The sequence below is a fragment of the Cololabis saira genome, chromosome 24 (genome assembly GCF_033807715.1).
Source record: "Cololabis saira isolate AMF1-May2022 chromosome 24, fColSai1.1, whole genome shotgun sequence".
Lineage (NCBI taxonomy): Eukaryota > Metazoa > Chordata > Actinopteri > Beloniformes > Belonidae > Cololabis > Cololabis saira.
The window spans coordinates 14,916,179-14,931,487 of record NC_084610.1 but is presented as its reverse complement, the minus strand read 5'-3'; the positions used below and the strand labels follow the sequence as shown (position 1 = coordinate 14,931,487).

At 39.2% G+C, this 15,309-nt stretch overlaps 1 protein-coding gene across 1 annotated transcript in view; it reads right to left on the bottom strand.

Annotated features, from left to right (window-relative positions):
* The window catches only part of mgat5 (alpha-1,6-mannosylglycoprotein 6-beta-N-acetylglucosaminyltransferase), a 114,062-nt gene that overhangs the window by 84,958 nt on the left and 13,795 nt on the right, over positions 1-15,309 (bottom strand). The window contains exon 2 of the mRNA XM_061715719.1: positions 5,419-5,914. Within this exon, the coding sequence (XP_061571703.1) occupies positions 5,419-5,659 (241 nt within the window). The 5' untranslated portion in view covers positions 5,660-5,914. The remainder of the gene's footprint in view (positions 1-5,418; positions 5,915-15,309) is intronic.

Genomic DNA, 15,309 nt, shown 5'->3' with positions numbered 1-15,309 from the left:
AGATCCCTCCACTTGTGTCCCCGTGGAGCGAAGCAGCCGCAGAAGAGCACAAGAGAACAAATGAAATCCACAATAAGTGGTGTCCTTAGCGGCGCCGCGGTGTGAGGTGGTTGTTTTACAGGGGAAATATCACGTCCTTATCATAACTTACTAAAGGGGACAATGGTAGTTAGGAGATTAAGTATTTAAGAGCAGGCTGAACGTGGAGAGATGTGGCACTCGTGACATTTATGGCAGGAGGGTTGAACTCTTTTGAAGAACACACCTAAATTACTGGCCCTCTTCTTTTTTTTAAATTACAAAAATACAATTATCTAGGGCTGCACGATTAATCGTTAAAAAAATTGCGATCTCGATTCATGCTTGAACGCAATCTCATTTCCAAATGACGACGATTTAAATTTTTTTTTTTTTTTTTTTATGTTTATTGTTTTTATGTTCAATGTCAGCTGTTACAAAGTTGATGCCAGTCTTTTATCAGGCACCATCATATTTTTTGTAACGTTTACCTTTTGTATCGGCAGCTTCTTAATAGCAGCAAAAGGCAATGGGGGGTTCATCCCAGCCAGAGGAATAATTTGTTGCCTCAGAACTACAGGATCTGTTACAAGTCCCCTTTCTGAAAGGGTGTTCAACTCAGGGAGGAACAAATATTGTTCAAAATTGTTATTATTGTTTAAATTATTCAAAGGTTTGTGTAAAGAAGACAAGAGATGTTTATTGTTATTATATTTTTGTTCAGCTGTTGCAAAGTTAAAGTAATAAGTGCAATAAATTTTATATTGGAAAAAATCGTGAGAGAATCGTGATCTCAATTCTAAGCAAAAAAATCGTGATTCTCATTTTGTCCAGAATCGTGCAGCCCTACAATTATCCCCACAAATAAAGCAACCAGTTTCCCCAAATCAGCTTTGGGGATATTTATTACTCTATTAAATTCCCATCGATTCCATGAGTCATCTTTGGATTAGTGCGAGAAGATACCCGTTTCCCCTCAAGTCAGTACAAATCAGATCAAGGCAAAGGCAGGAAGCACAAGGCCCATCATGCTGCCCTGATAGCTAATGGCTTTCTCTGAGATATTGAGCAGTTGGTCAGCAGAGGGAAGGAGGGAGGGAAGGGGGTGGGGGGTGATCAATGCATCACAAATGGGAAGAAAAACTGTAATTTAAAGTTTTCCCTCCACATGCTGGCTGATGATGCGAGCAGATCTCTGGATGGGACCTTTGCAAATAACACATCACGTAAATATTTAATGGAGTACACAGTTACGCCACATGACTTTCAGCATTCTTAAAAGCTATTCAGAATAGAGGGAATGTGCATGACGTCACAGATGCGTCACAGATGCGCCCACTGAGTGGCAGAAATGTTGGATGTTGGATTTTTGGGTAGCTAACGTTAAACGGTCAAATCATAAAGTTCGGTGTCCTCATCACTTTAATTTCACCAACAAATCCTGCCTTGAAGTAGGACCAAGCGTCAAGACTTTTGTATGCCTTCAAGCTTTGCTTCGTGTATTTCCCCGGCGTAGAAATTAAGTACATATAAATATCAGGAAACTGGATATTAATGTCCATGGACCACTGGTTCTTGGTAACTGTACGGGTCACTGTCAAGTCCAACTGCCTTTAATTTAAGCCCATAATCGGCTGTTATCCTGTCGTTTCTCCTACTAGTTGCAGCTGTTTTTGCTGATGTTTTGCCACTCACTGCGAGTAAGGAGGCTGGTCCAGTGGGGAAGTGACGCCAATGCATACACTCTATAATCCAGCATACGGGAACGTGATGCAATTTTTTTTTTTTTACTTTATTTTTCAATTTTCAGAGAAAAAAAACAATAAAAACAGGTATACAACAATACAAGAAAATAATGCAGGGAGACACTACTGTCTTATATCAGGCCATTTTGTCCATCTTGCTAAGTACATCTGTTTTAAGTCGGAGGCTGTAGGTAATTTGTTCCATTGATCGTTTTTCTTCTACAATGTCCAACCATTGGCTCAGTCCAGGTGAATCCATCTTCAGACAATTTCTTGTAAGAGATAGAATGTTAAAAATGTAAATGTCCCCTTTATTTATTACATCCTCTGGAATCAGTCCTAAGTAAATAACTCATTGATCTTTAGGAATCTCATATCCCAAAACTTTCTCCATGGCTCTTAGGATCCCATCCCCAAATACCTGTATTTTCTTACATGACCAGAAAATGTGAGAGTGGTTATTGTATAATATTGTTGCTCACCCAGTTGTTTATTTTTAATCTTTGGAGTAATAAAAAAACGAAATAAAGTTTTCCAACCAAATTCCCTCCATCTTTTGGAGCTGGTTGAGGTGTGTTGGTCTTATTCATGGAGAGCCAATCCCCCTCTGACAACTCTATGTTTAATTCTTTTGCCCATTTCGCTTTTATGTACATTGTATTTTTTCCCTGTTGCTTCAGTAAATCAGTAAACCTCTATACAGTTTGGAGACCATTCTTAAAAGGAGTTTGCTTATAAGCACCTGTCGACACCTCAATCACATCATTCCCTTTCAGTGAGATTTCCTTCTTTATTTCTGTGTCATAAAAGTGTCTCAGTTGTAAATATCTGTATAAATCGGCATCTTCCAATCCAAACTCTTTTTTAAGTTTTCCAAATGATTTAAAGTGTTGTTTGTCTATGAGTAAAGATATAGCTGTTATTCAGGGTTTATACAGCAATCCTTATGTTAAATTTAATACCAATTAAATACCTTTTTCACTACCTTCAGATTTAAAAAAAAACTGTCACAACTTTAAGTGTTAATCACAAACCTTTTAACATTAATACAGATTTTGAACTATAGAACACTATACAGAACAGATTTATAGACTCATTCATGTTGACCAGATGTTTCACATTTAATTCACTTTGTGAATAACAATAAAATAGACTGCTTAAAATGTAAAAGGTAAAAAATAATACCAATTTAAAAAAAATAATACCTCTGACAGTGAATTTAACACTTTTAATGGCCTTAAATTTGGCAATTTTCATTTATCACTTTTTAATACTTTTTAAAACCCTGCGGAAACCCTGTATCTAAAACTCCTGGTCTGAATCTGGGGGTGTATGAATCAACAACTTACTCTCTTCAGTCAACTTGATGCTAATTTACACATAGAGTTGAACATTTAACATATTTTGCATGGACCAATGAGTAAACGGGATTAGAATCCCTGACATAGCGCTGCTTTCTTTTACGCACTCCTGCGTCTTCTTCAGTTTCGTTTGGAGTGGATTTAATCTGCAGCAGCTTTACTGTATCCAGTCGTTCCCTGGGAATTACAGAACAATCAATTCCAATCTCGGCGTTCTAATGAAGCCTCCATCGAGCCACACGGGTCTATTAATGGGACGAATAACTTATCGACGCGTCTTCTCTACCTGCGCTATTACAGTTTTATCCTCTGGTGCAGCTGCATCAGCGTTAAATCTTCCAGAGTCGCCTCCATTGTGCCCCATCGCGACGCAGACAAGTGGAACCATTAAATTTAAAAGGAGATGTAAAAGCCAGAAGGGGATAGAAGTAATTAATAGCTTTATGGAGGGGTTGCAACTTTATTTATATTATTGCCTTCGTAAAAGAAAATAAATGAAAACATTTCGAGCGCTTTCCAGATATATCAACCATCCCTGATGGAGGCAGACGGTGTCTGTATCTATTCAGATATTCAAGGATTTGCATGTTTCTTTGACAAGTCAATGCAATACTTTCTACAGTGTGGGCGGAGAGTAATGTTTACAGCGGTTAAAAGGATAAACGACTAAAAAGAAGAACTGGCTTTGCTTTAAAGCTTAAAATCCATGTTTAACGATCAGTCCAGATCTCTCCGAGGGGACATATTATAGGATGGTGTAAAGACAGTATCAACTCAAACACTCCAACAGAACAAAACCCTAAGACTTTGTTAATAAGCTATTCAGGTTTGCAGGTACTGTGACATCACAGAACCAGATCAGAGAGAGATTATCCTGCCTCCCCCTGTTCATCTCCACCCAACCATGCTGGCTTTGTTGTACCTTGAAAGACGGTAGCACCATCTTTTAACCCTTTAAGACCGGCTATACAATGTACAATTACAACCAAATAAAACAAAGAAATAATTCTTTTTGCATGTTAAACAGGAAGAGTTTCACTTACATATCTTGCATTTAGTGTCCCAGAGTTTTAATTTTTCCACTCCACTTGCCGCGAAAAGGGAAGTGACGTCATTCTCCCGGGAAACTAGTCGGTTTGAATTTGCGCTCGTTCGTTCTTTTTCATCAGAGATTTTCACGAAAGATTACTCAGTGACAACCCACACCCACACCATACACGCACTACACACTCACTATACAAGCCCACTTGCACTTTTTAGAATGTTTTTTAGTTATTATGGACTTGTAACATACAGATTATTAAGGATTGGCTTATATGTGTTGTTTTGATGCTTAGAAAATAACCATACTCCATAAAAGGGCAGTATAGCATGCAGTAGGGCTGGGCGATATGGACCAAAAGTCATATTTCGATATTTTCTAGCTAAATGGCGATACTCGATATATATCTCAATATTTTTTCTGTGCCATAATTGGGGTTTCCCCCAAAGCATTATAGCATAGCATCTCTGTTAGCTTCATTTTTTTCTGAGGCAAACTGTTAGTTTTAATACAAAGCCTCGTGCCAAATGTCACACAGGTACCTTTATTAACAGAGATCTGCACAATATCAAAATGTATAAAACAAATTAAATAAAAATAAATTTCCTGCATATATAGAATAAAAATGCTTCTTGAATAAATTAAAACAAATATCCCTTTCCTGCATAATAATTAAATTCAAATACACTGTGCAATTAATACAATGTAGACAGTAACAGGCAGACTTTTCCACTGAGGTTGACAGTTGTGAAAATAACAAAACATTTGTGCAAATCTCAAATAAAACATTCAAGTCAATTTGTCACAAAATTAAGCTATATCAAAATCATTAAAAAAAAAGAATAATATTTATTTTTTTTTTTTTTTAAATCGATATAAACAATATTGTCTCGTACCATATCGCGTTTGAAAATATATCGATATATATTAAAATCTCGATATATCGCCCAGCCCTAGCATGCAGAAATGTAAAAATATGCTTAGGCAGACTTCTATGGTAGGTCATAGAAGGTTAAGGCCCTGTTCAAGCAGCTGACTCCACCCCCAAAACTGTTCAACTCCACCCCCTAAAACTGGCTGCTATGACCAGAGGACTAAAGGTTGATAATTCAGCTTCTCTTTTGCTAAATATCCACATCCCACAAACTTTTATTACCTAAAAATGTGAAGTTTTGCAACAAACGTCACATCCTGTCTCCTTTAAAGTAGCGTGTTATTGATATTGATATGAATCAAAAAGCTCGGTACTCACCATAAGCCGTCATGGTTCCCACATACGGTCCGTCCATGACGCTCTGGTTCTCCTCAGCCAGAGCTTTAATGTAGCGCTTGCTCAGGTCCAGGATCTGCTGGCGCAGCACGGCGCTGTTCTCGTGGCTGGCCCGCTGCTGGATGGTGAAGTGCAACAGCATCATCCCCCAGATGAACCCGAAGCTGACCAGGAAGAAGCCCAGCTTCTGGGACGACAGCTTCCACAGAAAGGGTGTCGCCATGCTGAACCTGCCGCAGAGCTGCGAGGGACGCAGTGTCTTCAATATGGCCGAAGGAAAAGGTGCAGAGGTCAGTCGGGGAAGGAGGATCAGAACACCAGGGGGGCCATGGCTCCGTCAGTCAGTCGGCGTAGCTGCTGTGGTTTTTTCAGAGAGCGGAAAACAGCTCATTGGCCTCAGCGGCTGGATTTCCTTCTCTGGCCCATTGTTGTCGCTCAGTAACATCTCAGAGGACCGAGTCTGGCTCGCGGCGTCCTCCTGCAGAACAGGCAGACGGGAGGGAGAGACGAGTCAGATGGTTGGTTTGCTAAGCACAGATAATGTAGGAGTTCCCTTCCCAACCCCGTCCCACGCGCACTAGACATGATTACAAGAAAAACACCGTTAAATGAGGATGAATCAGCAGTTACTGTGAAGGGGGTAGGGCTGAACGATTAATTGCATTTGCGATAATATCGCGATGTGATAAAACGAGATTTTCAAACCGCAAAGGCTGCGATTTGACCAGTCACGTGATCTGGTCACGTGATCTGGTCACGTTGCCGGCAGGGAAAAAAGTCAACAGTGCCGCATGTCCGCCTGTAACCTACTGTTTCTACCATGGCCTCAGTGTTAGGGCTCAGCCAGGCAGGGCTTTATAGATATATGGGCTTTATACATTTATTAAATATATGACCGCGGAGTCGGCGTGGCGAGGAGCCGGGCGCCGGCGGACAGTGGAGCAGCGCTGTGAAGCCTGAATTATGGTTCCGCGTTAAATCGACGCAGAGCTTACGCCGTAGGGTACGCGGCGTCGCGCGCCGTACGTACTGCGTACCCTGCGTTGGTGTAACGCGGAACCATAAATCAGCTTTAAACCACACCTGCAGCCCGTCGGAGGAGAGCGGGGCTGCGAGTTCATTGCTGGTTGGTTTTGTTAACTCTGAGCTTTGTTGGTTTGTTTGTTAGTTTGCTGGTGGGTTTTTTTCCATGTGATTTTCGAGTTATTTGTGAAGAAGTTCTGAGTTTCCTGTGAGGAAGTTTTTTTGTTCCCTGTGGGAGTTTTTCTGTGTTTTTCTATTAAACTACGCCTCGTTTTGGCTAAAGTTTAACCCGGTTTGGTGTCGTGCGATTGGGTTAGAGGTAAAGCCAGTACTCGAGTTGTAAAAAAAAAAAAAATCAGGGGGCATGGTGGATTTTATCATATGGGGACAGATAATTTGTACTGATTACAAATAATATAATATATTACAAATAATAGCAGTGACCAAAGCACCTGCAGAAATACTGCAGGAATGACATAGCAGCAGTTAAATGCAGCCTTCTGTAAGCTTTAAATATCCACTGGGCTTACATCAAATACATCAAAACACAACAATAAAAACACTTTTCTGAACTTATCAATATGACTCTGTCCTTCACAGGATAAGTAAAATGGATCACTGCAAAAACTCAAAATCTTAACAAGAATATTTGTCTTATTTCTAGTTAAAATGTCTCATTTTAGTAAAAAAATCTCATTACACTTAAAACAAGACTCATCACTGGAAAAAACAACAATTTTCACCTGTTTACAGTAGATTTTCAATTAAAATAAGTAGAAAAATCTGCCAGTGGAACAAGATTTTTTTACTTGTAATGAGAAGATAAAAAAAAGATTTTTCTACTTATTTCAAGTGAAAATTTACTTGAAACAGGTGAAAATTGTCAAATAAGTTATTTTTCTGGTAATGACTAAATGTTGAAATAGCAGTAAAACTACATTAATTGATGAAATGACATAAGAGATGGAAAGGGGGGATGGCAGTTTTACAGGGGGGATGATTTGGACCGTTTTTATTTCAGGGGGGATGATTTGGATCGTTTTTATTTCAGGGGGGATGATTTGGACCGTTTTTATTTCAGGGGGGATGATTTGGATCGTTTTTATTTCAGGGGGGATGATTTGGACCGTTTTTATTTCAGGGGGGATGCCATTCCCCTCATCCCCCCTCAACTTCAGTACTGGGTAAAGCCACAGATTTGTTTTCTTTATTGTTGTAATCTGTGCTTTAAATAAATCTGACATTGTTTATTATAAAACAGACCAATTTATTGCTTGTGTAGTTGAAAAATACATGAGAACAGGACCTTGAAAAAATAATCGCATATTAAATCGCAATCGCAATATTGAGGAAAAAAATCGCAATTAGATTATTTTCAAAAATCGTTCAGCCCTAGAAGGGGGACGGACATTTTGGGTGGTTTTACTGTCCCATGCTGTCTGACTTTAAACTAACATCAAGATGGCACGTGTCCAAGGGGCCAATAGTGCAGGCTTTAATGCTTAAACAACCTTAGATAAGTGCAGCTTTGACGTGGACTAGAGGACACAGAGCAGCCTTGTTTCACTGGGATGTTTATGATTGATGTGGCTCGATGGAAAACATGGAGAAAGACTGGTGTGTAGTCCCCTCAAAACACTAACATTTGGATAGCCTGCCATTCATCTCCCTTGCTGACTTGTGAGGCCGCAGAGTTGTAAACACACCCTCTTCTTGCTGTTGCACCGTGATATTTAGCAAAAGGGTTCACATGGGTGTAACTCCTTGATAAATGAGCACAGCTGTCAGCGTTTCTACATGTTCACAGCACTTTATGATGCATGGAAGGGAGAACTAACCGTTTATTGTCCTTTAATATAAAATCTGCTGAAGGTAAAATGACAGAGATGAATTAGTCATGCCTGACTGCTGTGCAAAGGTTCCAGCCATCATTTATCCTCATTAATCTCCTGTTTTATTAGTTGAATAATGTGAGAAAAGTACACAATGCTTAAAAATCTAAAGAATGTCAATTTCCATTTTTAAATACGATGAAAGAAACAACCGTTAACAAGCTGGAAATATAATATTTAAGTCTCGCCACATTCAACATGAGTACTACACATGTTTGAGTCAATATTGTTTAGATCTATTCGTCCGAGACTGATTACTCATCTATGAAACTACGGCATGATCAATATGAGAGAGGGAACTGGCTCATAAAAAAGTCAATATATGCCATCAATTTATGAGCTGCGTTGTTGTTTTCCAGTTAAGTCTATTGTCGTAATTTAAAACTTACTTTAATTTCGCTGTTTTGGCAGATTGATACAAATATGACTCATAATAAACCCAGATGGACTGCAAACTCGCAGACAGAAATAGAAGGCAAGAAGACATTTTTCTATTTTGGCTTTTTGCACATGGCTATAGAGGGGGACGGGGGAGGGGGGAAATAAAGAATAAAAGACATAAGCACGACCTCCGTTGCAAATAAACACCTGCTTCCTCTTCTTGTACATGTGGTGGCTCTAGCCGCGGTTGGGTGACAGACATTTAGTCTATTTCAACGCATGAAGCTCATCTCTTGCCAGATTAACCCCACAGAGGCTCAACAGAAGTGAGAATAAGAAAACCACAAGCTCTAATCAAACGACCTGCACGCTATCGAGGGGAAATATCAACGACAAAAAGAAAAAAAACCTGCTTTTTTTTTTTTAAAGGCCATGACATGTTCCTTTACATAGGTTTTAGCAAAGATGTAAATGTAAATGTACTTTATTTATATAGCCCTTTACAGCCACCTCTAGGTGAGCCAAAGTGATTTACAGAATAAAACATACAAAAATACAACATACAATCATAAGACAAGGCAAAAAAATAAATAGAATAAAAGAAAAAGAGTAAAAAGTGTCACCACACTAGAGTGGCAGCATAAACTTTTGAAATTGAAAAGGCTCAGTCCCTGCAGCACTTGAACTTTGACCTGGGCACTTCCAACCACAGTTGGTTTGAGGATCTCAACACCCTGCCATGCTCACGCACCGTTAAAAGCTCCGATACATAGGGTGGGGCAAGGCCGTTGAGGGCTTTAAAAACAAACATTAAACGTTTAAAATCAATTCTGAAATGGACAGGAAGCCAATGGAGTGAACAGAGGACCGGAGTAATGTGCTCACGTCTTTGAGTGTTAGTTAAAAGACGGGCAGCTGCATTCTGATAACCGTTGGTCTCACCGTCATCAGTCATCACATACTTCCTTGTTTTCTGTGTTTTGTACATAAAGCGTAGCCTGATTACCATCACCGCCTGCCATCTTTATTTCCTCCTGAAAACAAACGCACGAGGATCCATCAACTGGCTTTAGCCATCAAACTTTTCTTGAGCCCTGCAGTGCCTTTGATGCCGTTAACTAGTTCAACAAGACTTTTCACTGGAAACCTCTGAGCAATCTACACAAAGCTTATCAAATGCCTCTGGCTTTAGGCACAACTTTGTAACAATAGAAAGAAAGAAGAGAAAGAGAAAACCGTCATGCACTCGAGTCAGAAGATTTTAACAAATAAAAACCTTAGATGTCGTGTTATCTGCATCCAGTCGCTGTGAGACCAAGTGTGAGCAGGGGTGACATATTTTCCAGTATGTCACAAAGCAAAGGTGCTTATATCAGCCACCTCCTGTCAAGAGGAAATCATAAGCACGTCCCCAGAACACACACAAAGGGCTCTTTTCACCTTCCATTCATTAGATTCATAAATAGGTCAGAGACAGCTGCAGGCTTGTAATCTCACAGCAGGTTATGACACATCCCGACTAAAGGTTTGTTTGTTTCCTGGTCAGACCCAGCTCTTTTGACACCTAATAACAAAGCAGGAACAAACACATTCTGAATGAAAAATGTTTCTTATCTTGCCGTTTAACACAGTCACGTTTCCTTTGCCATGTCTGCATGACTGGACAAAGAAAAGAAAGAAAGGCCTGCATTTCCGTGTGAATTCATGAGACGAGCCCGGAACAGCAGAGCTGTGCCGTCTGCAGAGCTGATGGCGTTGGGAGTCTCGTTGGAGGAGGAAGAGGCTGGAGCTGACTAGGCCTGTGTTGAAAAAAAGATTTTCCGATTTCTAAAACCGATTCTCATATTAATTCCTAAAAATTGATTCGTATATCTAAGATCGATTTTTTTTCATTATTACATTTTCGCCCAGTGAACTTTCCCAGTAGTCAGGTCATTTAATTCATACATGAGCTGTTGCAATTTCTTTTTTTTGCACTTTAATTGGATATTGAAAGGCATATTTTACTTATTTATTTCTTAGTTATTTATTTCAAACTTTTGGATTTTTTTTAAATATGTTTAACAGTATGAAACCATTAAAGTTTTCAGTTATCATTGCTTTATATACGTTCTTGGGGTTACATTTGCATAAAATGCTAAAAACCAAATTCTCAAAAAATAAAAACCGAAATAGACCGAAAATGGAAAAAATTAAGACGGAATGTGGGAAAAAATGAAACCGATTTCATACATCTCTGTTTGCTGCCCTGGATCTGCATAATTACAGTCATATAATTCATGCAACAGCTCAAATAACAGTTTTAATAACACTAACCCAAATCAATATCGGAATCGAATCAAATCTTGATAATCGGTTCTGAATCTTAAGAATCGGAATCGAATCGATTCTTGACATTTGAATCGATCCCCAGCCTTACTTATCAGGTATTTCTTTGAAGCATGCATGCAAAGGATTTTAGCGTGGATAGGTTTTCAGCAGGTTCTCAGTCTCTCAGCCTGAACCAGGAGCTGGCAACACAGAAAATGGAAAAATAAAAAATAAAACCCAATTCATACGCCTCTGTTTGCTGCCCTGGATGTGTTTGATAATTCTGACCCACACAATGTTTCTGAAAGCAGTTCTATCAGCATTCTGGGAGCTGATTGGTCCTTACAGCATCATTAGCTGCCAGTACTTGCTGTTGAATCTCAATACTAGTATTAATATGTTGCATAATTACAGTCATATTATTCATGCGACAGCTCAAAAAACAGTTTTAATAACACTAACCCAAATCAATATCGGAATCGAATCGAATCAAATCTTGACATTTGAATCGATACCCAGCCCTAGGCGTTGGGATGTCTCGTTGGGGGAGGGGAGGAAGAGGCTGGTGCTGATGTTGGATGGGTGCAGGCGAGGAGGGGAGGCTTCAGAGATGTTTATCAGGGATGTGTTGTGTTTACCTTTCTGCAGAATACATCATTGCTTTAGTTTTCCTTTGTTGGGGAGCTTTCCAACGCCCTTTGATCTCCGGAGAGAAGAGAAGGGAGGCGTGCAGCTCTTGCACATGCACATATACTGTATCCCCTCTCAGTTACATTCTGGTTTCTAATTCAGGATCTTCATTTTTCTGGCGAGAAGCCCACCGGCGGCCGCCAGCAGCAGCCAAGAGAAAAACTGATGACAGCCAACTAGGGCTGAATAATGCATGTTCTTTTTACAACTTGAGATTATGATATAACGACCAGCAGAATGTTTTTTGTTTAAACTACAGGCTCCAGGGAAGGTGGAGGAAGACAAACCTGAAACAGTGAAACCAGAGGGATCCGTTCACTCCCAAACACCTCGCTCTGGGTGTCATTAAGGGATATTTCAACTCTCCATTTCAGTTTTAAGCTTAGCAACACTGATTAAGCATATGTTAACTGTCTGGATTTGTGCCATTTTCCTCCAACAAAAGGGCACAAATGTGACAAAAGCAAAGCCGCAATGGCAGCAGTAAAGAAAGTAATGCTTATTTCAAGGCAATCTAATTTTTGTAGTGAAGTTAAAGATCGCACGCGATTTCCAGGGTAGTGTTACACAGATTTCATCATCATTTTCAGGAAATGTTCTCTTATTTCAGAAAAACAGAGTTAAGATTTTAATCTTCTGGTGAAAAATAAGTTCGACAGCATCTGGGTTATGGGTGACATAATACAGGTTTTAAAGTAAGACTGCAAGAAACTATCAGACTTCTGCCAACATAGTCAATGTCAATAAACACTCAAGAAGAAAAGTTATTTTTAATTCAGCCAAACCTATCCTGGCCAATCATCCCAACGGTTTTGCTCTTTAATGGAAAGTATTAGTCTCCTTCCTTTGAATTCAGCTCTGACTTCCAGGGAGAATAACCAGAAGAAACTCCCTCCAGACACCATTTGATCAACCAACAGCCAAACAAAGAGGCGAAGCATGTGATAGCAGCCACTTTGTATAGTAGCTCCCGCACAAATCGCCACATAAAGCTCCTGTCTCCCAGGGCTGGGGATCGATTCAAATGTCAAGAATCGATTCTTAAGATTCAGAATCGATTATAAGGATTTGATTCAATTCGATTCGATATCATGTTATTAAAACTGTTTTTTTGAGCTAAAATATGGCATTATTGATGTAATATTTCCAGCATTCACAAAGACAAATTGTTTTAAGATAAGTGTAAATGCTGGATTCTCGAAAAACACACAATTGAATGCTTAAATATTTTTGACCTGTGGACTCTTGGAAAATATTTTGTAGCACAACTAGAATTTACATTTTAAACAGCAACACTGATGAGAGCAGTGTTATAAACCTTTAGTAAGATGAGCCAAAAGATGTTAGAAGCACAAATCAATAGAATAGTGTTAACATTTAGAGAGAGAAATGCGTTCACTTTATAGCTGAGAAATAGATTGGAAGATTAGCACAAGATGTTTGACCGCATATACTTACAACTCAGGCCGAGCAATTTAAGATTAAGACATAGCTTTGATTTTTTTCATAATATTAGGGCTGGGTATCGATTCAAATGTCAAGAATCGATTCGATTCCGATTCTTAAGATTCAGAATTGATTATCAAGATTTGATTCGATCCGATTCAGATATTGATTTGGGTTAGTGTTATTAAAACTGTTTTTTTGAGCTGTTGCATGAATTATATGACCATGTAGTTATGCAACATATTAATACTGGTATTATATTGAGATTCAACAGCAAGTATTGGCAGCTAATGATGCTGTAAGGACCAATCACCTCCCAGAATGCTGATATAACTGCTTTCAGAAACATTGTGGGGCAGAATTATCAAACAGATTGGCTGGACTGGCCAGCTGAAGCATCGCCAACTCAGCATCAGTAAAAACATCTGCAGCTTTCAGCTCCATAGAGAAACATTGGAAGGTCATGAACTTTAAACCCTCCAGCCAAGGGGGTTCTTTTGTGTCCAAAATGTGTCTGAAACATACGGAAGAGTATTAGGGCCAAAAATATTTTAAGAGGGGAAGATTTTTTTTTATTGTGCACTTCGAGAAAAAAGTCGAAATGTCGAGAAAGATGTTGAATTACAATTTCAAGAATAAAGTCGAAATTTCGTGAATAAAGTTGAAATACAATTTCGTGAATAAAGTGGAAATGTCTCCTCTGGCCCATCTAATCCAGTTAGGAGAGCGACTGACAACTATGCAGCAGCAGCCGTAACTAACTAACTAACTTACATCGTTGGAGTGGAACGTTATGGGTACGTTTATGAAGTTATGCAACTACATATATGTGATGTGTGTTTCAAATCAATTTTTTCTCAACATTTCAACTTTTTTCTCAACATTTCGACTTTTTTCTCGAAATTGTACGTCAACATTAATCTCGACATTTCAACTTTTTTCTCCACATTTCGACTTTTTTCTCGAAGTGCATAATGAAAAAAGAATCTTCCTCTTCTAAAATATTATTTTTATTTTTCTCCTGCCTGGCCCTAATACTCTTCCTTAGAAACATCTATCAACAAGGTTTTCACACTGTAAACAGCACAGATGAATTGTCCACGTTAGCAACAGTAACCATGTTGAGCATCTTTCCCACCCCAGGCAGAGCTGGCCGGGACGACCCAGTACCTGCAGGGCAGCTCTTGTCTTAGAGCAGGATCCAATACTCCAGCATCCACCCCTCTACCCTACAGCAATCACAGGTCCCTGTTTATTTTCCCACTCTGCTTCCCAGATGTAGGTGCTTAAGGAAAATGTCACAGGGATTACGAGCGGACGATGATATTGCATCGTTGTCAAAATAATAATCTTCAGCTTTAATGTCTATCCAGAGTCCTGGTCACGTAGCCCTCGACCTTCCTCTGTCATATACTGAGACGGGGCCAGATGGCTGAGGGAGGTAAAGTCTGCATCCATTCACTGCACATCTGTGATTAGAGCTGAAAATAACTTGCTTTTAAAAATGTAGTTTACGGGGATATTCCATAAAGGTGAAACAGGCCCTGGAGGTTGGGATTAATTCCAGTGCATTACTCCAGGTCTAAGAGAGAGAAAGAGCTTTCTCCTGGGCTGAAACACACTAAGAGCTTGTTGCATAAGCGCAAAAAGTAGAAATATGTGGTAGATGTAGTCTTGCCTATCAATTATGGATTGGCTGTAAAAAAGTATCCATTTTCCAAGTTTATAAATAGGTTTTTCACTTTTAATGTCAAGGTGTTGTTCTAAGGTGTTGACAGCTAGACATAACTTTCAAATCACAAATTCTTACTTTACCTTTTTGCTTTTTAAAATAAATATGCCAAACACCATGAGAGCATCTCTACCTCTGATGCTGAAAACAAGAATCGAGATGCATGATTCTCATTATTTGAGAATATTATAATTTATTCTCATTACTTTACGTTCTTGGTTTGATTGTCTCAAAGACTTCATCCAAACCCTTCTTTTTTTCCTTCCACTTCTTTATATTGAAATTGCATTTGAGTGTCAGAGATTTTGCATAATGTCGTGTGTTCACGGCGAGGGCTTTTTAAATCAAATTTGAAAACCTGTTAAGATTTCAGAGACCTTCTAGCGTGTGGAGCAACTT